The following is a 24361-nucleotide window of genomic DNA, read 5'->3' on the forward strand; positions in this document are numbered from 1 at the left end:
GTCCCTCCCCTTTCATTATCTCAACTTCTCTTTTGGGGGGACCCCCACACCTGATCTAGAACTGGAGTACGTCCTTGCCAGATCCACTCCCTTAAGTTGCCTCCTAGTGGAGTTGAAGGGCCAGCTGTTGGGGGGCAGGAAACAGCTTTGCCATCTCAGTCCCTCCAAGCTTTTCCCACCAAATGCCCCGGGGAGCTCATCAGCAGCTCCCCTCCCAACCAGGGATCCATGACTGAGCCATAATGCATTCACTATGTCCTGTGATCTACAGAGCCTGAGTGACATATTAGATAATTGGGTGATTAATACCAATAATAGTACGAATTATAAAAACAGTGATTTGCATTTATATTGAAGGCTCAACCCACAAAGCACTGTGCATATTATCTCAATTGATCCTCGAACCAATCCCATGCAGTTGGTGCTATTATTATCCCCACTTTACAGATGTGGAAACTGAGGCTGACATTCAATGATTTGCCCAGAATCCCGTAACAAATAAGTAGCTAATAATGTGAACTCAGGGTTCTCTCATTCCAAGCCCAGCACTCTAGCCACCTGCTCTCTAGAATCAGAATTGACAGGGACTGTGGGAGTCAGCTAGTCCAACGTGGATTGACCAGGATTATCCCCTCTAGGACATCCTTAACATGAGATGCTCCCGTCATCACTTGAAGACTTCCAGGAATAGGAAGGACCTACTTTCTAGAGGCTGGGCAACTCGCAGCTGTGGATGGGGCCCCTTCTTTCAGCTGTGCCCCTCACACAAATATTTCTTCTCTTCCCTTCTCCTCCCTCTTTTTTTCATCGTCTACCCTCTTATTCCCTTTCCTCTCTTTGCTCTTTCTCCTCCAACTAATGGGCCTATAAATGGTGCCCTGTCCCTCCCCCCACTACCATGAACCTAGAAGGAAAGCTTTGAGGGTGACATATCTCAAGCATGGGTATCTGTCTAGGTCTTCTCTCTAGTAATCAATAAGCATACTTCTATTAAGCCATAATACTATATGCTAAGCTCATTGTAAGTTTGGGGGCTACAAAAGGGGAGCAAAGACAATCCCCGCCTTCAAAGAGCTTACAGCCTAATAGGAGAGACAACCCACAAATAAATATTGATAAAGCAAACTAAATAGAGGATAAATAAGAAATAGTTAGCATAGGGAAGGCATTGGAATTAAGAGGGCTTGAGGTAGGATTTTACTGGGAACTTAAAGGAAGCCATGGAGATCAGTAATCAGAGAAGGGAGAGCACTCCAGGCTCAAGGGACAGCCTGGAGCTGAGAGCTGAGTGTCTTGTTCACAGAAGAGCCAGGAGGTCAGTATGGATGGATGGAAGAATATACAAATATAAGAAGGCTCAACAGGTGGGACGGAGGTAGGTTAGGAAGGGCTTTGAATGCCAAATGGAGCATTTTGCATTTGATTTGAGAAGCAAAACGGTATTCACTGAATGGAAGAATGCCATGATTAGGAGACTTTTGCTTTAGGAAGCTTGCTTTAGTGGTTGAATGGAGAATGGAGTGGAGTAAGGCAGACAGAGCCGCCAGTAGGCTAGTGCACGAGGCAGCTGGGAAATGGCAGAACCACAGCCCTGCAGGCGGCAGCCCTTCTGGTGGGTTTAAGAGAGCTTTGCCCGTCTGGAGTTTTCCAGATTATAAAGGCCAATGAAATAGTTAACGAGCACTAGTCAGTGTTTGCTCTATACTGGGCACTGTGCTAATCACTAAAGCTACAAAAGCAGAAATGACCCCATCCCTGCCCTCAAAAGGCTTATGTTCTGCCCAAAGAGACTTCTACCCATTAACAGAATGTTAGGAAGGAGATAGGGACTGGACCTGTGACTGGCAGAGGGAATTCCCAGGAAACTCCCATCCTCTCTGCAATATCTAAGAGATGTCTGGAGTCCCAAGAGGGTCCCACGGACCCCTCGGAGTTGGGGCTCCTCAGAGCTCTCATTCACTAAACCTCACTCAGTGTCTACAAATATAACATGGATCTAAGGTGAATGTGACACGGCTTTGGGAAGCAGGGCCCTGGCTACTGGAGGATTGAGGCTTCACGTACAAGATTGCCACATTTATATAGTGCCTACTGTGTGTGAGGCACTGTGCTAAGCAGTTTATGAACACTCTCTCATTTGATCCTCACAGCAACCCTGGGAGGCAATGCTATTACTATCTTCATTTTACAGATGAGGACACTGAGGCAAACAGAGATTATGGGACTTGGATAGAATCACACAGCTAGTCTGAGGTTGACTATGAACTTTTTCTGACTCCAGGCCCAGTGCTCCATCCATCTCGGTGCCTCTGCTAACCAAATGATGGCCCAAAGATGGCCTTCAAATCATGGGGAGGTCTCTCCTTTTTGCTCTCCAGCCCCAAGACCTTGGAAATTCCTACAAAAGAGACACGGTCTTGGGTTCTAGGGTTAGGTTTAAGGTTGGTAGAAAGAGCCTTCCTCCCTTCTTTAGGGAAGGTTACATTAGCCAACCTTCATCATGGCAAGCTAACGTGAGCTGCAAAGCCAGTGACAGATGAAGGAAGAGACCTTGTCCCATTGAATGGCAGGAAAATGAGTGTCCTGGTCTCCTCCTTCAATTCAATTCTAGTCTGGGAGTTTTAGTTTTAGATTGAACTTGCAATTTCATTGCCAATGAAGAAACTCTCTGTTGATGCAAAAAATCTCAATTTCTACTCTTTGAGAGTTTCCTGGGGGCCCAGAGAAATTGTGCCTTGTCCAGGGTCACCTGAAAATTGGTACGTCTCTGAGGCAAGACTTGAATCCAAGTCCTTCTGATTCAGAGCCCGGCTCTCTCCAAAGACTGAGAGGGACCAGACATTCTCTGGAGGCCGGGTCACCAAGTCTTCCCTCTCTACTCACCCACCTCTTGGAGAGTGGAACCCAGAGATAAGTGGATACGTTTCTGTCCTTTCCTCTCTCTCCGCCAGAGTATTTAATCCTATCAAAAGAGCACAGGCAAAATAGGAGAGCCTCTGTCTTTATCTTTCCTGCCTCCTACAGAGATTCCCTGTCCCCTCCTTGAGACCTTCAGCCTTCTGCTAAGTGCTGAATCTGAGCTGCAGCTCCAGGAAGCTAGGCCTGGCCCAGCCCTGGATGCCGTGCTCACAGCACTGACCATCACTCGTTCCCTTGTCTTAGATGCTGGGGACATGATTGAGATGCAAGGCTTTGGGCCAAGCCCGCCAGCCTGGCAGTTTGAGCCTCCAATCGGCCGAAGCTCCTGTCTCTCCTGTTCTATCCGAGGTTCGCCCTATGACCCACCCAACTATTGCAACTGTGCCCAAGACAGGTGAGTGGAAAGTCAGCTGGACCTCAGGTGGGGGGGGGGGGGCTGAGAAAAACATGGAAATATGGGGAGGGGTAGGTGGGAAACCAAGGAACTTCAAATCTTCATCTAGATGTCCTTTCCTCTGTGTGCCTCCTTAAATGGCTTTCTGTGAATTTGTGTGTGCTTCCGAGCAGCTGAAAGTATGTGCCCATTTCTGTCTCATTGTCTTTGTGCTTCTCTCAATGTGACCAGTCAGTGAATATGTGATGAGCACCTACTATGTGTAAAGCATGAGGTAAGACATACCTAGCATTGTGCTTCTCACAGGCCTTGCACTGTGCACATAGGAAGTTAATAAACATTTGTACAATTGCATTGTGTCTCTTTCTGAAATTTTGTAATCTCCATTATGAACTCAATAATATCAGCAACAACATATTAAAAGCCTTAAATGCCATCATACTTTTTCAAATGTGTACATTAACTTTAACCAAACAGCACAAATGTATTTTTACTCTAGAGTCCTTTCTGATTTCCTTTTTGTTTGTGGCTTTGTTTTTATTTTCATTATCTGAAAAAGTACACAGCGTGTAGTTATTAACCATAAATGAGCACAACATTGCTTGCCAGAAATCTGGAAGTAGATTTGAATTGTCAGTTGGGTTTATTTGCTTTTTGCTTTTGGAATATGAAAAGTTATTTTTGAAAAAAAAAATGCTGATTTTGGGGGCAGCTAGGTGGTGCAGTGGATAAAGTACCAGCCTTGAAGTCGGGAAGGCCTGAGTTCCAATCTGGTCTCAGATATTTAACACTTCCTAGCTGTGTGACCCTGGACAAGTCACTTAACCCCAATTGCCTCAGGAAAAAAAAAATGCTGATTTTTGCCATCTGTTCTGACCAAGTGAGAAGCAGTATAGGGTAGTGGATAGAAAACTGGCCTCCCAGTGAGGAACATGTGAGTTTAAACCCATCTCTGGCAACTGTCCAAGACCAGAAAATGAAGAGGCAGTGTCCATTTAAATCGATATAAGAAGTTTTTTCTTTCTGTCCATCCCCTTACAAGAACTCCCTATTCTGTTGAAATCACAGCTTCCAGTAAACAAACAAACAAACAAACAAAAACAAAACAAAACAAAAAAAACCCTCTGATTTGATAAGGTCCTACACTGATGTCAAACTTAAATTTGTCTTCACCACTGCTATCCATTGCCCCTCTGGGGCTTCATATTTTAATCCCTGGTCTTGCCACAGCCTTTCTAATATCTGAAGGCAGTTATCCTCTTCCCCCTTAGTTTCCTCTTATCCAAGGAAAATCTTTTTCATTCTGTATCATAGATTTAGAGCTGAAGAGACTTTTAGATTTATTTCTTTTACAAATGAGGAAACTGAGGTCCAAATAAATTTTTAAAAAACTTTCCCAAAGTTTAGTGTAAGGTAGCAGAAACAAATCAAATCTATTTCCTCAGCCTCTAAATTTAGCCCTTTTCTACTACATCATTACCCATTTTACAGGTGAAGAAAGCAAGGCTTAAAAAGATGGTGACTTGGGGGCAGCTAGGTGGTACAGTGGTTAGAGCACTGACCCTGAAGTCAGGAGGACCTGAGTTCAAATCTGACCTCAGATACTTAACACTTCCTGGCTGTGTAAACCTGGGCAAGTCATTTAAACCCCAATTGCCTTAGAAAGAAAAAAAAGAAAAGAAAAGAAAAAGATGGTGACTTGCTTGAGATCACTAAATGAGTTAGCCAGGGAGGTAGGATGGAAACCCCCTGAACTCTGGCATACTGAACTCCTCTTTACCCCACTGCACCCCACTAGTGTCTCCCTGTCTGTCTCCATGTTTATTTCCTTGTGGCTGTGGTGTCTCTGTGAGTGATTCCAGTCTGTTCCTCTGTTTGTGTTTCCCTGCACTTCTTCTGCTAACCTCCCCTGTATTCAGCCAGGAGAGTATGGCTGCCATACCCAAAAGATCCCACAATAGCATATTCACGGGCCGTGCCTCGAGTGCTCGTGGCTAGATCTCTGTAAATCTCAGACCTTTCTATACTGACCCATGGGATTATAGACCAGACTCCATCCTGCTGTCTGCAGCCTCTGTTGGACCTCCCTGTAAGCACATTCAGAGCTCAAGTTCAAGGCTAAGATCCCCAGTGGCCAGCATATAGTACATGCTTACTAAATCCTTATGGATCTATGGATCCACTTATTGCCCAAGGGCGCCCTCCACTGGTGGCCAGGCCATGAAAATTAGGCTGCAAAAGCTGAAACTGTTTTCTTGGCTGGAAATAGAATTTCTTTTTATGAGAGATAGGTGAACTGACTCTTCCTCAGATATTGGGCAAGGACAAAGCTATAAGAACAGGAACCTCTCCCTGGGTCTCAAGAGAATTAGAAAAAAGGATTCTGGGAGGTCCCTCACCTTAATTGGGCACCAGGGGAGAGGGACCACGCTCTTGGAAGTTCTTCGAGGCAGCTCTCCCTCTCAGGGCCTCGGCAAGGTGAGCCAGGGAGTCTATATCTTGATTTCCCAGAATTCACCTTTCAGGGCTTAATTCACTTTTTACAGAGGAGCCAGCCAAAGCCCAGAGAAGTGACTTGCTTAAAGTCACATGACAAGGAGATAGACCAGGTGGGAGAGGCTGAGGGAAGTGTGTTAGCCAGGGGGACCTGAGCTCAGGTGGTAACCACCACAGGTGCAGAACCAGACCTGCCTCCAAAGCTTGGAGTTCTCTCCATGGCTCCCCAATCTCTCCCTGAGGCTTGCATGGGAAGGGGGGGGGTTGTCAGCTGCAGCAGCTGGCCTCCGAGTCTGTGACCACTGGCCGGTGGCTCTCTCTTCCACAGGATGCCCCTGAGACTGCTGTGTGAAAATATGAAGAGGCAGATCATGTCCCGGGCCTTCTATGGATGTGAGTGAGATGGAAGGGGAGAAGGGAGGCTGCCCCTGAGAAACACCATTTCTACCCCCCTCTTCAGCCCCAACCTTCCCATAGGGGTCAATTTTAAGTCTCCTGCCTCTCCTCCCTCTCCTCCCTCTCCCTCTCAGGGCTGGCGTACTGCAGACACCTGTCCACTGTCAGGACCCACCTGTCGGCCCTGGTCCATCATAATATCATCCCACCTGACCGGCCCCCAGGAGCTTCTGGAGGGCTCACCAAGGATGTGTGGAGCAAGTACCAGAAAGATAAGAAGGTTTGGGAAGGATTCTGGGGGGGGGGTACAAGGGAGGGTGAGGTGTCATGCCCAGGTGATAAGATCCTCTTCTCTCCTCCTCTATCTACATTCCTTCCTACCTTCTTTCCTTTTTTCTCCTTTCCTTTCCCTACCTTTTCTTTTCCTCAATCCCTTCCTCTTTTCTCTTTTTTCCTTTTTTCCTCTTCTCCTTTCTTGTCACTTCTAACCCTTTCCTTTCTTTGCCTTTCCTTCCCCTTCTCTTACATCCCTTATTTTTCCCTCTTCTTACATTTTTCCTCCTCTCCTTCTCATTTCTCATTTCCTATTTCCTTGCCTTTCCTTCCCCTTTCCCATATCCCTTCTTTTTTTTCTCCTCTTTCCTTTGTTCCTCTTCTTTCTTCTCATTTCTTCTTTTCTTTTCCCCCTCCCTCTCTCTCCCTTCCTTGACTACAGAACTACAAGGAGCTGGAGCTTCTGAGGAGAGTGTACTATGGGGGTGTGGAACATGAGATCCGAAAAGACGTCTGGCCTTTCCTGTTGGGACACTACAAGTTTGGCATGAGCAAGAAGGAGATGGAGCAGGTGAAGGAACATGGCGTCCAGGGTCACAAAGGGCTCCCCAATCAGACAAGGCTCAGACTCACTCCCCCAGATGGCATCTGACAGCCCTCCAGCAAAGTCTGCCAAAGTAAAAGAAGTAGAGCAGCCCCAGGTCTGCTTCTGTCTGGGCGATCTGCAGATCTAAGCCCTGTACTCCCTTCAGTTGAATGATTCCTATACCCCTGGGGCCGCCCCAGTCCTACTTTTTCCCAAACTGTTCATCCTGGGAGAGGCAGACTTGGGTATGGGCCTGGTCCCCAGTTGGAGAGGGTAGAAGCTTATTCCAGGGAAAGAAGGTCTCAGCATAACCCAAGCTATTCCCCAAGTACAGGTAGATGAGGCTGTGGCAGCCCGATACCAGCGGGTCCTGGCGGAGTGGAAGGCCTGTGAGGTGGTAGTCCGGCAGCGGGAGCGGGAAGCCCACCCAGCCACGCTCACCAAGTTCTCCTCAGGCAGCAGCATCGACAGCCACGTCCAGCGCCTCATTCACCGAGACTCCACCATCAGCAATGATGTGAGTCCTGGGAGCAATAGAGGAACAGGCAACTGGGGGGCAGGGCTGGAGAAAGGGATAGATTGGACAGGGACCTTATTGGCAGCCACGGTAGTCACCCATAGCTTGTGTCAACTCTGGAAGAGGTCTGGCTTCCCATTCCTGGTCTTTGGACCGTGACAATAATGAGGCATCAGACAAGTTTTTATTTCATTATTTAGTGTTGAAGCGTTTTTAATGCACCCACTATGTGCCAGGCACTGGATTAAGTCCAAAGAGCTCATATTCTAATGGGGAAGGATAACACATAAAGGAGGAACTAGCAGCTGAAGGAGGGTACTACCTATGAGGTGGAATAATTTGTAAGTTTATTTTTAATACACATTGATTTATGATCATGTTGAGAGAGAAAAATCAAAACAAAAAGGAAAAAACCATGGGAAAGATTTTAAAAAACAAACAGAAAAAAAAGTGAAAACATAACATTTGTTGATTTATATTCTTTTCCTGGATGCAGATGACATTTTCTGTCCAAAGTCTATTGGGATAAGGTCAGGTCTGTTTGGTTTTTTGTTTTGTTTTGCTTTTCATTTGGGATTAAGTGATCTTACCCACCCAAAGTATGTTTGAGGGCAGATTTGAACTCAGGTCCTCTTGACTCCAAGACCAATGTGATACCTAGCTGTCCCAAGGTAGAATAATTTGGAAATGGCCAGGAAATGACAAAGACCTGATTCTGGTCAAAATAAAGAAACACCTCCCTTATCAATCTTCAAATTTTTTAAAAAACACATTTTGCCCATTACACATAAAAACAATTTTTAATGTTCATTATTTTAAATCATGGGTTCCAAATTTTTCTTTCCCTGTACCCCCTGCTTCAATGAGAAGGCAAGCAGTTTGATAGAAGTTATACCTGTGCAATCTATTAGTTATCTTATAAAAGAAAATATAGGATATCCCTCCCCCCAACAAATAACAAGAAAAATAAAGTTTAAAAAAAGTATGCACTCAGGCTTTATCAGTTCTTTCTCTAGAGGTGGAGGACATTTCTCATCATGAATCCTTCAGAACTGTCTTAGAGCTTAAGAGTGCTGAGAATCGCTAAGTTATTCACAGTTGATTTGATACAATCTTGCTGTTACTGTATACAGTGTTCTCCTGGTTCTCTCACTTCGCTCTACATCAATTAGTATGAATCTTTCCAGTTTTTCTGAAATCGTCCTGTTTGTCATTTTGTTTAGCACAATAGTATTCATATTTGTTCAGTCATTTCCCAATTGATGGGGATCCCCTTCAATTTCCAGTTCTTTGCCACTATAAATATTTGGATATATCTAAGTCTGTTTCCTTTTTTAAAATCACTTTGGGTTACCACTAGGTAGTGGTAGTACTGCTGGTCAAAGGATATACACAGTTTTATCGCTCTTTGGGCATAGTTAGAAATTGTTCTCCAGAATGGTTGGATCAGTCCACAACTCCACTAACAGTAAACTAGTGCTCAGTTCTGCCGTGTCCCTTCCAATATTTGTCATTTTCTTATCTGTCATATTAGCCAACTGATAAGTGTGAAAGGGTACCACAAAGTTGTTTTAATTTGCATTTCTATAATCAATTCTGATTGAGGGTATCTCCCTCCATACAACTGTAGATAGTTTTGATCTCTTCTTTCAAAAAGAGCCTGTTCAGATTTTTTGACAATTCATCAATTGGGGGACGTTTCTTTTCTTATCCTCCTCCCTTTCTATTTCCCTGTAGGTTAAGATAGATTTTTCTTCCTGAGGGTGTATGTTATTTCCTCTTTGAGCCAATTCTGACAAGAAGAAAGTTTAAGCATTGCCCATCTTCCCCCATCTTCCCCTCCACTGTAAAAGCTTTTTCTTGTGAGCCTATTTTATGTAAGATAATTTATTCTAATCTCTCTCTCTCTTCTCCCTTCTTCCAATGCATCCTTCCTCCTTCTTCTTAATTTTATTTTTTTAGATATCATCTATTATAGTCAATTCACCCCCACATTCTCTATTTATGTAGAATCCTTCTAATTGCCCTACTACTGTTAAAGTTCCTGGGAGTTAATAACTATCATCTTCCCATGTAGACATGTAAAGAGTTTAACCCTATTGAATCCTTTCTGATTTCTCTTTCCTGTTTACCTTTTTCTGCTTCTATTGAATCTTGTATTTGAAAGTCAAATTTTCTATTCAACTTTAGTATTTTCATCAGAAATATTTGAAAGTCTTCTATTTCATTAAATAACTATTTTCCCCCTGAAGGATTTTATAACTGTCCCTTCCACATCATGGTGGTTAAGAATGTAGCACCTTCTCAACCTGGAAAATCCACATGAAATTTTTTTGTGTATCAGAAAAGAAGTCTGATTTTTTTTTCCTTTTGTGGGGTATTTATAGTACTGTATAATACCTTATTGTTCAATTTGGGTTAAGTCCTTGGTCATTGGTTCTATGCTGTCTAGTGGTCATGGCGTCCACAAAACTCCCCCCAAAATTACCACTTAATTTCTCATGCAGTGCATCTACTACAATGGAGAAAGTTGTGATGTGGAAGATATTACAAAGAAGAATTACCTCCCCATAACATTGCATACTGAGACCAATTCACATTTATTTGTCTTTAAAGTTTGCCGTGTAGATTTTGTTGTCTTCTTCTGAGTTTGTATTTTGACCTTCCCTGTCACTATACTAATTTTTTTTTATGGTCAGGTTCTTTTTTGTTGTTTTTTGCTCATTTTTCTGCACTTTTTTTTTTTTTTAACTTTAAACTTTATTTTGAAGTTTGGACTTGTTTTCACACCTAATTCTAGGGGATCTATAGGTTTTCAGTTCTTCTAAGTTGGTATGATCTAAGGAGAAATGTGGTCACTGCTATTTTGAACTATATTCTGGTCTGTGAGCAACCACAAGTGGTCTTTTCTCCAGTTCCACGGTTCCCTACAACTATGACTAAGGTCTCTACTCCTCTGAGTCCCAAGCACAGTGTGCTAGGGCTCTTCATTATTACCCTAAGAATGCAACCCAGAACCACATATGAACAATGCAATAGAGTCCCACCCCCTGTGCTAGCAAAAGGTCCCCTGTAATCTCCTTCTGACCACTTGTCCAACCTCCTTCTTGTCTGTGGGCTGAGAGCTTCAGAAGATGCTATCCCTGACTCAGTTGCCTCCATGGCCAGCTACTGACTCGCCTGGATGCTGCCTGTTAGATTGTGCTTCACTCTCACCTCTCTTACAGCTCTTTCCTGCCAATGTTCTAAATTGTCTTGGGCTAAAAAATTATTTCACTTTGTCTTTTCATTGATTCTGCTGCCTCAGGATTTATTTTGAAGGGAATTTGGGAGAACTCAGTACAGTGCATGCTTTTACTCTGCCATCTTGCTCAGTCTTCTGACTTCTCAGGACTTCTTATTTCTCTTCAGGAAATTAATTGTTAATTTCTTTAGAGGTTAAACCGATTGGGATTAATGGTACAGATGGAGTGTTGGACTTAGTTCAAATCCCTCCTAAGATACTTACTAGCTATATGATCTTGTATAAGTCACTTAACAACTATCATAGTGGGGAATTAAATGAGAAAAGGCTGAAAGACTAAGGTGCTCTGGGTAGTGGAGGGCTTCGATTGTCAAGCAGTGACATCTACATTTTATTCCAAAGGTCTTAGGGACCCATGAAAAAGTTTTGAAGCCAAGAAACAACATGGCCAGACCTAGCAGGAAACTGCTTACTAGGAGTGGCTGTGGAGGCTGAGTGAGTGAGAGGAGGGGCATTGGGTGTAGGGAGATCCCACAGGAGAATCTTTGAACAATGTGGGCAGGTGCTGTAAGGGACTGTACCAGAGTAGTCATGGGGACAGAGAGGAAGGGACAAATGTTAGTGTTGGTACAGGAACAACAGGCCTTATCAACAGAATTTCATTAAACAACTGGGAAAAGTAAGAGGAGCCAAAATATAAATAGCTTGGAAAATATCAAGCAAAAGGAGGGTTTGAGCCAAGCAGAATTCCAGAGAATCAATCAACAGACACTAATGATTAAGCACAAACTATGTGCCAGTCCCTGGCTGGGTGCCGGGGATGTGGAGACAAAAGTTAACAGGCCCCACCTTCAAGGAGCTGATGGGGGAAATAAGTAATAGTAATAATAATAATAACTAATAATAATAAATATAATTTAATATATAATAAACATAATCGCAAATTCAATATATAATACCTAAGTAATAATAATAATAACAAATATAACTAATTTAATACATGTTAAATATAATTATTAATAATTAACATTTATGAATATTATCTCATTTGAGATATGACTATTGTATAAGAGTAGATACTATATATGTACACGCATGTGTATATGTCAATATATTATACACACATTGTATTTACTCTTTGTGTGTATTTTAAATAGTAAAACTCATCTCAAATGACACTCCCTAGATGAGGCTTTTCTGGATTCCCCCAGTTACTAGTTAGTGCCTATATGTGTATATATTTATATATATTTATATTTATATGTGTGTATGACTGTGTATGTACATGCATCTTGACTTAACTTTATGCTAAAGTTCAATATCTTTATACACACATGTGCATATACTCTTTATACATACATATATACAATACAGCTATGTGGTTAGTATACTTATGCATACAAGTAAATATAAGGTGATTTTTAAACTTTTAAATGTACTGATTTTTGTAGAGCAAGCACTGATTAGCAATTGAAGAAATGCAGAAAGGCCTGGCCGAGGCAGCATCACCAGAACCTGGCTTTGAAGAAAGCCGGGGATTCTAAGAGATAAGTGATGAGAGTTGGCATTCTAGGCATGAGGGTGAGGGCAAAGGTACAGAGGTGGGAGATGAAGGGTGTGGGGAAGAAAAAGTAAAAATCCCTCTAAACTATTTCTTCCCCACTGTTCCCTGAATGTTTAAAAGCCCCAACTGATGGGGAAAGGATCCCACAGCCCTGATGCCTTTGGACTTGGATATAGCTCTTGGAGAAGACCTTTTTGACCAGGTTGCTTCCCTCTCTCACTGGGGTAGTAGCAGCATAAGGGAAACAGTCCTGGCTTTGAAGTAAAGGTCCTTCTTTACAGTCATTGCAACCAAGTCCTGTCACCTCAGTTCTTTTGTTAGCTTGATCTGGATGACCTCTAAGGCTCTTTCCAGTTCTGATCTCTTTCTAATCCTGTGTCTCCACCTTTCTCTACCCTTTTTTTTCTTCCACCCTCCCTCCCCACCTCTCTTTTTTTTTCTTCCTTTCTTTCTTTCCCTTCCTTCCTTCCTTCCTTCCTTCCTTCCTTCCTTCCTTCCTTCCTTCCTTCCTTCCTTCCTTCCTTCCTTCCTTCCTTCCTTCCTTCCTTCCTTCCTTCCTTCCTTCCTTCCTTCCTTCCTTCCTTCCTTCCTTCCTTCTTTCCTTCTTTCTTTCCTTCCTTCCTACCTCATCCCTCCCTCCCTTCCTCCTTCCCTCCCTCCCTCCTTTGTTTCTTTCTTTTTTTTCTACCTTTTCATAAAACAAAACTGCCTCCTCTCATTTGGGGTCATTTTCTGCTTCTGTTCTCTTCCTCTTTCAGAATAGAAAAAAGGAGGAGGGCGTCACCATCAGTGACACTTCCATACTTCTCTTTATTGAATGTTATCTCATTTGATCCCTTTAGCAGCCCTGTGAAGTAAGAATTCTGCTCAGAAATGCTCAATGGTGTCCATTATCTCTGGGATCAAATGCCAATCTTTAGCCTGGCAGAGGATCATGGAACCATAGAACTAGGATTGGCAGGTGGTACCTCAGAGGGCATCCAGTGCAACAAAGGACATTGAGAACCAGCCAGAGAAAGGAATTTACCCAAGATCCCATAGACAGACTTCAAAGCCCTCCCCAATGTCTCCAACTTATCTTTCTGGCTTTAGTCTTTGCAAATCCTCTTCCTTCACAAACAGTGAAATTGTTCTCTTAGTTGTTTTTTAAATTCCTTCCTCCATACCTTTACCCTGGCAGTTCCCCCTGCCTGGAGTCTAGCCCTCCTCCCCTCCATCTCTCCAAGGTCTTCTTGACCTTCAAAACTCAAGACTTTCTTAGCATGTCTCCCTCCTCAAATGAACTTTCGTGATTACATAGGTATATAAGTGACATATAATCTATGAAGATAAGTTCTTTGTGAACAAGGCTTTTTATGAAAATTAATTCATTTCCTTTCTCCCCTAGCAGTTAGAGGCAGTTAAAAGAAACAATAAATAAATTATCAGACCTGCAATCAGGGAGGTTTAAATTCAACTCTGACTTCAGATACTTTATCAGAATACTTTATCAACTACTTTCTTTTTGTGACCCTGAGCATGTCCCTTAATTACTATCCGGCTCAATTTTCTCAGCTGTAAAATAATAGCGCCAGCCTCTCAGGCTTATTATGAGGAACAAATCAGAAAAGATTTATAAAGTGTTTAGCCCAGTTCCCAACATATACTAGGTACTTAATAAATACATTTTTAAGTCTATTGAATCTCTGATTTATAAATGAGGCTTTACCCATGTTTGTATAGCCCTTATAATTCAAACCTCTGATTCTAGGTCTGATCCCCTCTCAGCTCAAACACACAATACAAAGTGGAAGGCAATGGTACAATGGAAAGAGAATCTAGAAACCAATTCTAGATCCCAATCAGGATTTAATCTCGTATAAGAATCTGGAATCACAATCTGGTTTGAAATCCTGCCTCTTTCAGTTGCTACGTAGTTGACCCCTTAGATAAGGAATCACCTCCCTGGACCTCAGGACTCAGTGCATGAATTCCTTCCAGCTCTGACACTGACATACTCTGAAACTCTGGCATATTCAAACTGGATAACATAGAAATCAATTATTCCAAGGGCAGCTGGGTGGTATAGTGGATAGAGCACTAGCCCTGAAGTCAGGAGGACCTGAGTTCAAATCTGGTCTCAGACACTTAACACTTCCTGGCTGTGGGACCCTGGGTAAGTCACTGAACCTCAATTGCCTCAGAAAAAAAAACAACAACAAAAAAAATGTTTGTGTGATATAAACTTAGCAGTGGTGTTGCTATATCACATTTTTTTTCTTTTAATTTTGAATTCCACATTCTCTTTCTCCCTCCATTCCCTCTCCAGCCCATTGAGAAAATAAGCAATATGATATCAATTCTACATGGGAAATCATTATTATTATTCATTATATACATAATTATAAATTATATTAACTAGATTGCCAAAAATCAATAAAAATAAAGTAGTTAAAAAACGTACCTCGATTTACACTTACTGTTCATCAGTTGTCTCTCGGGAGATGGATAGCATGTTTCAGTGTGAGTCCTTCAGAACTGTGTTGATCAGAATAGCTAAGTCTTTCACAGTGGATCCTTGTTAGAATATCACTGTTAGGAAGCCACTTTACCTTGGTTTCCTCATTGATTAAACGAGGAGCTTAGACTAGTTGGGCCATTGGGAAGTCGTAGCCCACATAGAATGAGGCCGTCATCACTCCCCTTCCTTCCGTGCCAGGTGTTCATTTCTGTGGATGAGATGGATCCCCCTGAGATAGGACCAAAGTGCCCTGAAGATGCCGTGGCTGACCCGGGGCCGTCAGCGGGAACGCCAGGCACCGTGATAGTGGAGCAGCAGCAGTCTGTAGAATTTGACTCTCCAGACTCAGGGCTGCCGTCTTCCCGAAACTATTCAGTGGCTTCTGGAGTCCAGTCCAGCATTGATGATGGGCAGAGTGTGGGGTTCGAGGAGGAAGACCAAGGAGAGGAGGAGGAGCTGGACCAGCCTGCTTCTGGGCCCCACACCTCTCTCTATGAGCCCCCAGACCCTGGCCGGGAAGGCACCCCGCAGTCCAGTGAGCTGGGGGCAGGGGAAGAGCTGGCTGCCGTCTGTGCTGCTGCCTACACTGTAAGGGCAGTGCCCCTCCTGGCCATCCTGACCCTTGTCCTTGAGTCCATGGCCCAGACACCCTCCCCGCTGACCAGAGCAGCGGTATGGAGACACCTCCCCCCCCACCGTGGCCATCCCCCTGCCACTGTATGAGCAAGGCTAGGATCCTGGCAGATGGGTGCTAATCTCTGCACCGAGCCAGGGCATGAGTTCCTGTGCTTAAATTTCCCCTACCATCCCTGTCCTTGTCTGGGTCCTTCTTGGGGAGGCAGGACCAAGAATAGAGAACTTGACTGAGGGAGGGGGCCAGGCGGAAAGCCCTGGGACACAGGACCTGAAGAATTCTGGGTCCTTCCTCAGATAGAGTTACTGGACACGGTGGCCTTGAACCTCCACCGGATCGACAAGGACGTGCAACGGTGTGACCGAAACTATTGGTACTTCACGCCCACCAACTTGGAGAAGCTTCGCAACATCATGTGCAGGTGCTGGCGGTTAAGGGGGCTCAGAGGGAGCCAGTGCGGTGGGGCAGGGAGAGCGCCAGGGCCACGGGCTGGGGGTTTCTGCAGAGGAACTTGGGTGTGTTAGAGATGGTGGGAAAGGTCCAGCTTGTCTCACCCCTTCATTTTACAGATAAGGAAACAAGACCTAGGGATAGTGAATGATTTGTGACCTGATATCATCTAGTCCTAATCACCTCATGTAACAAATGAGGAGGGGGCAGCTAGGTGGGGCAGTGCATAGAGCACCAGTTCAGTTCCAGCACCAGGTCAGGAGGACCTGAGTTCAAATCTGGTCTCAGACACTTAACCCTTCCTAGCTGTGTGACCCTGGGCAAGTCACTTAACCCCAATTGCTTCAGCAAAACAAACAAAAAAAATGAGGAAACTGAGGCTCCATGAGGTTAATGGATAAGCCCAAGGTCACCCAGCCAGTTAGTGAGAAAGCTGGGACTGGAACCTGAGTCTTCTGCCCCTGATGCCTCTTCAGAGGTAGTTTCCTGCTCTATGTGATCCTCTAAGGGTGATCCTAAGGTGGGGAGGGATGGCAAGCCCCCCAAACCTCTTTTTTCTCTCATGATATCTAAGTTCTGGCCCCTTGGGCAGCCCTGAGCATCTAGAGAGATGACTGGCATCGGGCAGGGGCTCTCACAGGGAGGCTTTAGCCAACCTGCCAGGTTAACCTGCCAGGGACTCAGTGCTCCCTGATTTCAGAAGAGCAGACTCAGGGCTGGGGGGAGTGTCAATCCTTCTCTGATCAGCTTCCAGAGGCCCCCTGCTGGCGGTTCCCAACCCCAAAGATCAGCCAGACTCTCCCTCTCCTCACTAGCAATAGAACCTTAGGACACAGAATAGAGGGAGAAAAGGTGCTTATTTCTTCCTCTTTCTCCTCCTTTTCCTCCAAAAAAAATTAATAACCCCGAGCACAATGCTTGGTACGCAGTATATACTTAATAAATGCTTATTTGTTGAGTTGATTGGGAAACAGTAAGCCTGTATCCAGGGATCAGTCTCATTGACTAATTCTGCTTTCCTGGGCCTCACAGCTATGTATGGGAGCATCTGGATGTGGGCTATGTGCAGGGCATGTGTGACCTGCTGGCACCCCTCATGGTCATCCTCGACAATGGTGAGGACTCCTGGGAGCCCAGGAGAAGTGAGAGGGAGGGTGAGGGCTGGAGCTTTATGTTCAGGATGATGGTAGGGTGGGCAGGGCATGGGGCAGGATTGGGGGGCTTTAATCTTATTGGCCATGGAAGCCAGAGAGGCAAAATTGGTTCCAACAGCTGAGGTTCACTCCTTAGGTATCTCATCCTTTGAAGTGTCCCAGCCTCCCGAGGCCCGGGTGGGGGGAGGTGATGCTTTGGGTTCAGAGGCCCCAGGACAGCACTGGGAGATGGCCAAGGCAGTAATGCCCTCCCCTTACTGGAGGCCCCACCATTCACTCCCATCAGATCAACTGGCTTACAGCTGCTTCAGCCAACTCATGAAGAGGATGAGCCAAAACTTCCCCAATGGTGGGGCCATGGACACACACTTTGCCAACATGCGTTCCCTCATCCAGGTAGGCTCCTGCCCCACCCCAGCTGCCCAGAGTCCTTGTCTAGAGGGGGCTCTAGCCATAAATCACCAGTCTAAAGAGTGGCAGAGCTTTGAGGAGCCATAGAGATCATCTATTTATTGTTATTGGAAGGAAATTAAAATCCACACAGGGAAGGGGGGCTCCAGACTTCCTGAGTTCTCATTGGTCATGGCTACAGGATAATATGCTCCTCTCTCTCTCATAAATGTTAGAGATGTCCCAGTTCCTTGTAAATTACTTTGCATGCTGTAGGTAGTTAATAAATGCTTGCTAGACTCTTGAGAGATGGGACAAGCCTCTCATTCAACAATCGTATATCAAATGCTTTCTGTGTACAACAAACTGGAGATGCAGAAACAGTAAAAATCATTGTACAAATATATTTTTAAAAACAGCTCATAGTCATGATTTGCTCTCAGTTTTAAATAGTAGTAGATGTGATGGTAGTAATAGTGGTGGTGGTAGTAGTAAGTAGTAGTAGTTGTTGTCAGTAGTGGTGGTAATAAGTAGTAGTAGGAGGAGGAGGAGGAGTTCTTGTTGTAATCACTAACATATAGAGCTCTAAGGTTTGCAAAATGCTTTACACTATTATCAGAAGTAGGTGATCTTTATCTCCATTTTGTAGGAAATTAAGGCTGATAAAGTTTATATGACTTGTCCAGGATCACACAGGCATTTATTAAGTACCTACGTTGTGCCAGGCACTGTGTTGAGTGCTTTACAAATATTAAATAATTTAATCCTCACAATCCTGGGAGATGAGTTATTATTATCCCCATCATACAGTTGAGGGCCATGTCCTCTAAAGAAGGGTTGAAGTGATTGGAGAAGGGAAGGCTCCAAGTAGGGAGGAGGAGGAAGGATGGAGTGAGAGAGACCGAGACAGACGGGGATGGAGGTTGTCTTTAAGTATTTGAAGAGTGGGAGGGAGAAGGTTTAGCTTTGTCCTGTTTGGCCCCAGAAGGGCAGACCAAAGCTGCATAGAGGCCACTCTGGGCTTGAGATCTAGAAAACCTTGGACTTCCCAAAGTGGGTTGGGCTGTCTCCAGAAACTGTGGGATACCTCTCCGTTGGCCGTCTTTGAGCAGAGGCCTACAGTCACTTGTGAGGATTCCTTTCTGGTCTGAGTTGTTAGATTAGAAGGCCGCTGAAGTCATTTCCAAATGACTCCAAAATCCTGATTTGTTATTTCTATAATTCTCTTTAATATTAGATGGATCTGCATTTTATTCCTTCCCCTTGGAGTGGTGTTTGTATGTTAGAGAGCAGCATTTAGGAAGTGAAATATTATAGCAGGCGGGTGGTATTGTATTTGCAAACACCTGCCCAGAGAGAAACAAAACAGGGACTAAGAAGGCTATGAGAAGTATAGAGACACAGATACACTGAAGAGAATGCCACTTAAATATAGAGAAACAACCCAGGCAAACAGCAAAGTCAGACATACAACTAGATGGCTTTGAAGGAGTGTCTGAGTGTCTCCAATTGGGTGCATTCTGAACAACAGCTTGTGGTCACCTTCTCCCTCTCTCCTTCCTCCCCTCTCTCCATTTCTCTCTCCCTCTATCTATTTTCCTTCCATTGATCTCTCCTCCATTCCTCTTTCCTCCATCTATTTCTCCTTCCATCCATATCTCCCTTCTGATCTCTCCCTTCTTCTTTCTCTCATCCTTTTATTTTCCCTTATTCCTCTTACAGATTCTGGACTCAGAGCTCTTTGAATTGATGCACCAGAATGGAGACTACACTCATTTCTACTTCTGCTATAGATGGTTCCTGCTAGATTTCAAGAGAGGTGAGAGAGAGAGAGAGAGAGAGAGAGAGAGAGAGGAGAGAGAGAGAGAGAGAGAGAGAGAGGGAGAGAGGGAGAGGGAGAGGGAGAGGGAGAGGGAGAGGGAGAGGAGAGGGAGAGGGAGAGGGAGAGGGAGAGGGAGAGGGAGAGGGAGAGGGAGAGGGAGAGGGAGAGGGAGAGGGAGAGGGAGAGGGAGAGGGAGAGGGAGAGGGAGAGGGAGAGGGAGGTGTGGTGGGGGAAAGGGAGAATGAAGGAGAAAGATGCAGAGGAGGAGAGGGAGAGAGGAGACGGAGGAGAGAGACAGAAAGAAATAGAGACACAGAGATGGGGGAGGGGAAATAGGAAGGCAGCTAGACACACAGACAAAGAGATGGGTGAAAGAGAAGACAGAGGCAACGTGTTGCTGTTCTTTCTTGGAATCTCTTACTGGGGATGGTGGATTGATTGGGGTGGAGTTAGATGGAGCCTGGAAAAGACTTTGGATATTAGGAAACTCACTATTCTCATTTATCTGTAATTTTATTTTTTCCAGTTATACATAAAACAATGTTTAACATTTATCTTTAAAACTTTGAGTTCCAGATTCTCTCCCTTCCTCCCTCCCCACCCGCCCACTGACAAGTTACATGTGAAGCTGTGTAAAACGTTTCCGAAAACTCACCGTTCTCATGAAAGATGCAAGAAGCTCACTCCTAAATTTCAGCTTAAGTCTAGGCCACGTTTGTGCTGAGTTAAGGAAGGCAGTACAGTGTCTATACTATGTAACACTATATTGTTGGAAAGCAGAGATCTATAGATCACAGCATCTTTAGAATTGAAAGCTATAAGGAAAAAGAGCATTTAGTTCTGCCCCCTCAGTTGAAAAATAGAATTTTGTCCATATAAATTACTTTTCCATTTTTCAGTATTTCCCCTCTTCCTTCTGAGACAGACATCCTTTGTAACAATGAATTTTAAAACAAAAATAGAGCCGTTCAGCAAAATTAAGCAAGTCGTCAGCAAAATCTGATATTGTATATGGTGTTCCACATCCATAATCTCCTGCCTTCACCAAAAAAAAAAAAAAAAAAAAAAAAAAAAAAAAAAAAAAGGAGGGAGGTACTTTCTCTTCTTGGTCATTTTATTTTCACATCTCTCCAGTTTTGACTGTTTTGATAGTTGTTCTTTCCATTTACATCACTGCTGGGATGTCTTCCTGTTTCTGCTTTCCTTTGCATCAGTGCATTTAGGTTTTCTCATGCTCTCCCCAATTCTTCATATTCAGTGTTTCTTACGGACCAGTATTTCCTTCCACACACGGCCACAGCTTGTTTTACCATTTCCCCATTCAGTGGGTATTTAATTTGTTACTAGATATTTGCCACTTGAAATATGTTAGTGGACATGGGTCAGCTGCCCTCATTTTATTTGTTTGTCAGCCTCTCAGTCTATCCACTGATTCATCTTTTTTGTTTGTTTGTTTGAGACCAAGTTGCCCTCTCCCACCCAGCCTGGAAGTGCTATGGTTCTTCCCAGCATATTTCCAATGCTAATAGGTGTGGAAATGCTAACTTACTCCATTTTTCCAATCTGGATTGCTTCACTTTTCCTCAGGCAATCTGGTTTCCTTCCATCCTACCCCCACCCCAACCTTGGCCCAGGGCTCAGTAACTTGGTGTCCAACTTAATGCGGTCACTAGACTTTGACTCTTCTGCTCAGAACTCAAGCTCAAATGGCTATCCAACCTCAACCTCTCTGTCAGCAGCAGGGATGATAGTGGTGTCCACCCATACCCAGTCACTCCTCTCATTAAACAGATGAGGAAATTGAGAAGTGGCAGAGTCAGCATTAAAACCCAAGAACTCTCTCCCAAATCTGTGCTCTTTACCCAAAACCACTGGGCCGGAACTTTGGCTTCTTTGACATTGAGCTTCCAGGACACTGAGGGCTGCCCCCTCAAGTACCAGCCAGACCTGCTAGGGCACAGGTGGGAGTGCTCGTGTGCTGTGGCCTTGGATGTCAGCACAGAATTTCCCCCCTGGCTCTTGGGTCCCCTAGGATCCTTGCCTCTCAGGCATAGGGATGTGGAACACCTTTTCCCGCTCCCCCAATCTCCCCCCACTACAGAGCTGCTCTATGAGGATGTCTTTGCTGTGTGGGAAGTGATCTGGGCTGCCAGACATATCTCTTCGGAGCACTTTGTCCTGTTCATCGCCTTGGCCCTGGTGGAAGGATACCGGGAGATCATCCGAGATAACAACATGGACTTCACAGACATTATCAAGTTTTTCAATGGTACGGACACAAAGAGGGACTATGGGCCCCCGAGTCTTTGTGGCTGGCAGGTCTGTGGGTGATGGCAGCAGTGGCTCGAGGTCCTTGGGGGTTCCCGTGTCCAAGGATTACAGGGTTTAGGGTTGCAAGGGCCCTCCGTGGCTGTCTGGTCCAGCCCTCTCATTTTACCCATGAGGCCCATGGAAATTAAATGGCTCATGCACACCAAATGGCAGAGCTGGGGTTTGAGTCCGGGTTTCTTGACCCAAATCCAGCTGGTCCCAGCTCCAAATCGATGATCCTGAACCTAGGATTTCTTTGGCTGGTCCAGCAACTCCCTCCACTTCTGGCCCCAAGCAGGGGAGCTTTGTGGGAGTTCAGATTCAGTCACTTTCTAGATGGGACAGATCATACCTAAGCCTTCTGGGGCCCTAGCAGCCCGGCTGGCCCAAGGAAGGACCAGATGGGGCTGGGACCCCCAGCGGCCCTAACTTGGCTTCCTGTCTCCTGCTGCTTTCCCACCTTCCCCGACACCTGTGGGTTTGTACTCCCTGCAGAGCGGGCGGAGCATCATGATGCCCAGGAGATCCTGAGGATCGCCAGGGACCTGGTCCACAAAGTACAGACGCTGATTGAGAACAAGTGAACTTGGCAGCGGCATTTGTGAGAGGAGGAGGCAAGAGGCCGCCCAGGCTCCCTGAGCCCCCGGATGGGGCAAGTGGAGGGCATGGCCCTGCCAGGGACGGCCATCACCCTCCCCCCCCAACCTGAATCCCAAACCGTGCTCCTGAGGCATCTTCCATGCAGCGCCATCCCCCCAAAGAGTAATTTGGAGATTGAGAGATGGGGGGACTCCATGTTTTCCCATGGCTTGGGCCAGGGGTGCCTGTGGAGCCCACCTCTGGGTCAGAGGGAAGAATGACTGGGTTACAGAGCTCTGTCTGGGTCTTGACTGGGAACAGCGCACCCTGGACCCCTGATGCCTCAGGCCTGTGACAGACACTCTCTGGGACAACTACCTCCCTACCCCCACCCAGCCCCAAGGAAACTCCTTTCAGGGTCACCTGAGGAATAGACAGAGGTTCCAGGCGAGGGGTGTCGCCCTCAGGGGTAGCACCCACCCACGGCTCTCCAAGGGCCTAGAATCTGGCCTGAGATGCCCCTCCCGAATGGAGAGAAGATATATTCAGACCAGACTGGAGGATGGCTCAGGAGCTGCAGGGGCCAGCGCCCGCCCTAATGCTCTCTTACCTTCTCTTCAGGGAAGCTGGGGGGGAGGGGAGCTTGGTGGTCAGGCGAGGGGGGGGTTGTTGGAGCAGGGCTCTTGGGAGCAATTCTGGAGCTACCTTGGCAGGTGTCCCCTGCCTTTCTGTGCCCACGTCCCAGCTCTCAGTGCGACCCTCAAGCCCGTTTCAGGGGATGTTTGGAAGGGATAGAGGGAGGGCAGGGAATAGCCTGAAGCTGCCCCCGAGCCCTGATCCCTCCAGCACTACTGCCTGCCTTTCTAACCCGGGGTCACCTGCTGGGGCCAGCCCCAGAGTGCACCTCCTGTGCATGGTCAGCTGTCCGTGGTCCTGAAAAAGTGGCTCCTCCCAGGCTTGAAGGAGTTTGTTTTTTGAAGGCTCCAAGTCCGAATCTTTTTTTTTTTTTTTTTTTTTTTTTTTTTTTTTTTTTAAGAGCAACAGCTTGAGCCCCAGTCTGCTTGTAAATCCGGGTTTCTGGACGTCATGTCTGCAGGGAGAAGGCACTCGGGGTGGCCGCCCTCCCTCTCAGGGACCCTCCCCCTGGAGCTCCCAAAGCAGCCCAGGCCGCGTCCCCCAGGTGCCTCCCTGCGCCCCCCGAAGCCCACTCCAGAATACCCCCAGGAGTCGCAGCAGGATGCCGGACCCTCTCCTGGGGCTCCCTGCTCTCCCCCGACCTGGCCGAGGCGTTGGGGTGCAGAGGGGCAGAGAGAGGGCAGAGAAGCTCCAGGGGCATGGCTGGATCGCTCCTGGGGGGGGGGGCGGGAATAGGAAGGGGAAGGAGGGAGATGGCCGCTCAGAGCCCGAACCTCTGCCCAACTAGCTGAGGCCGAGCCCACCGCTGGGCTCCCCTGGAGTCCTCGGTGTTCTCAAGTGCCAACACTGCCCTAGGCTTGGGGGGCCGGAACCCTGGCCCCCAACACAGCCGACTCTAGAATGTAGAGACCCACGAGCGGGCTCTTAGGGATCCCTTCCACCTCAGACAACGAACTTACCCCCAGCTAGAGGATGGGGCGGACTCTGCCTGCCCCCAGCAATGCCCCCCCCCAGGGCCCAGCCCCAGGGCCTCCCTCTCCTTAGCATGCCTACTGCTCTCCAGACCCAGCTTCCTCCTCCACCCCCCCCACAGGTCCTGTTAGGAGGGGAGGGCACAGTGAGAGCGCCTTTGCCACTGGGGCCTTCTGAGCTCCTCTCTCTGCGGGCCTGCTGGGTCCTTTTCTGCTGGGAACCCCTTCTCTTGGGAGACTCCTCCAGCCTGCCCCTCCCCCGTGCCCCAGCCTGTGCACTGCCTGTTTGGGGTGTGCCCACAAGGCCGCATGTGCCACCCTGTGCCCGCCTCGGTGCCGCCGGCCTGCGCGAGGAGCAGAAAGCTCGGTGGGCTTCCTTGGTTTCCCGGCTCGGATGTTCTCGTGCTGTCCATTGTAACCAAACCAATAAAGACTGACTTTGGTGACGCTGGGGAGCTGGCGCTCTGGGCCATCGGGCCATCGCTGGGGGATGGCATGAGCCTGTGCGGGGCCGGGTGGGAAAGTT

At 46.3% G+C, this 24361-nt stretch overlaps 1 protein-coding gene across 5 annotated transcripts in view; it reads left to right on the forward strand.

Annotated features, from left to right (window-relative positions):
* The window catches only part of SGSM2 (small G protein signaling modulator 2), a 67219-nt gene extending 42938 nt beyond the window's left edge, over positions 1–24281 (forward strand). For all 5 annotated transcript variants that reach the window (XM_074263876.1, XM_074263873.1, XM_074263877.1 and 2 more), the window contains 12 exons: positions 3163–3313; positions 6138–6202; positions 6340–6485; positions 6921–7049; positions 7399–7581; positions 15088–15477; positions 15820–15944; positions 17006–17088; positions 17414–17523; positions 19240–19336; positions 21441–21608; positions 22145–24281. In XM_074263876.1, the coding sequence (XP_074119977.1) occupies positions 3163–3313; positions 6138–6202; positions 6340–6485; positions 6921–7049; positions 7399–7581; positions 15088–15477; positions 15820–15944; positions 17006–17088; positions 17414–17523; positions 19240–19336; positions 21441–21608; positions 22145–22233 (1736 nt within the window). In that variant the 3' untranslated portion in view covers positions 22234–24281. The remainder of the gene's footprint in view (positions 1–3162; positions 3314–6137; positions 6203–6339; positions 6486–6920; positions 7050–7398; positions 7582–15087; positions 15478–15819; positions 15945–17005; positions 17089–17413; positions 17524–19239; positions 19337–21440; positions 21609–22144) is intronic.
* The last annotated feature ends 80 nt before the right edge of the window (positions 24282–24361 follow it).

Source organism: Sminthopsis crassicaudata, chromosome 4 (assembly GCF_048593235.1).
Source record: "Sminthopsis crassicaudata isolate SCR6 chromosome 4, ASM4859323v1, whole genome shotgun sequence".
Taxonomy (NCBI): domain Eukaryota; kingdom Metazoa; phylum Chordata; class Mammalia; order Dasyuromorphia; family Dasyuridae; genus Sminthopsis; species Sminthopsis crassicaudata.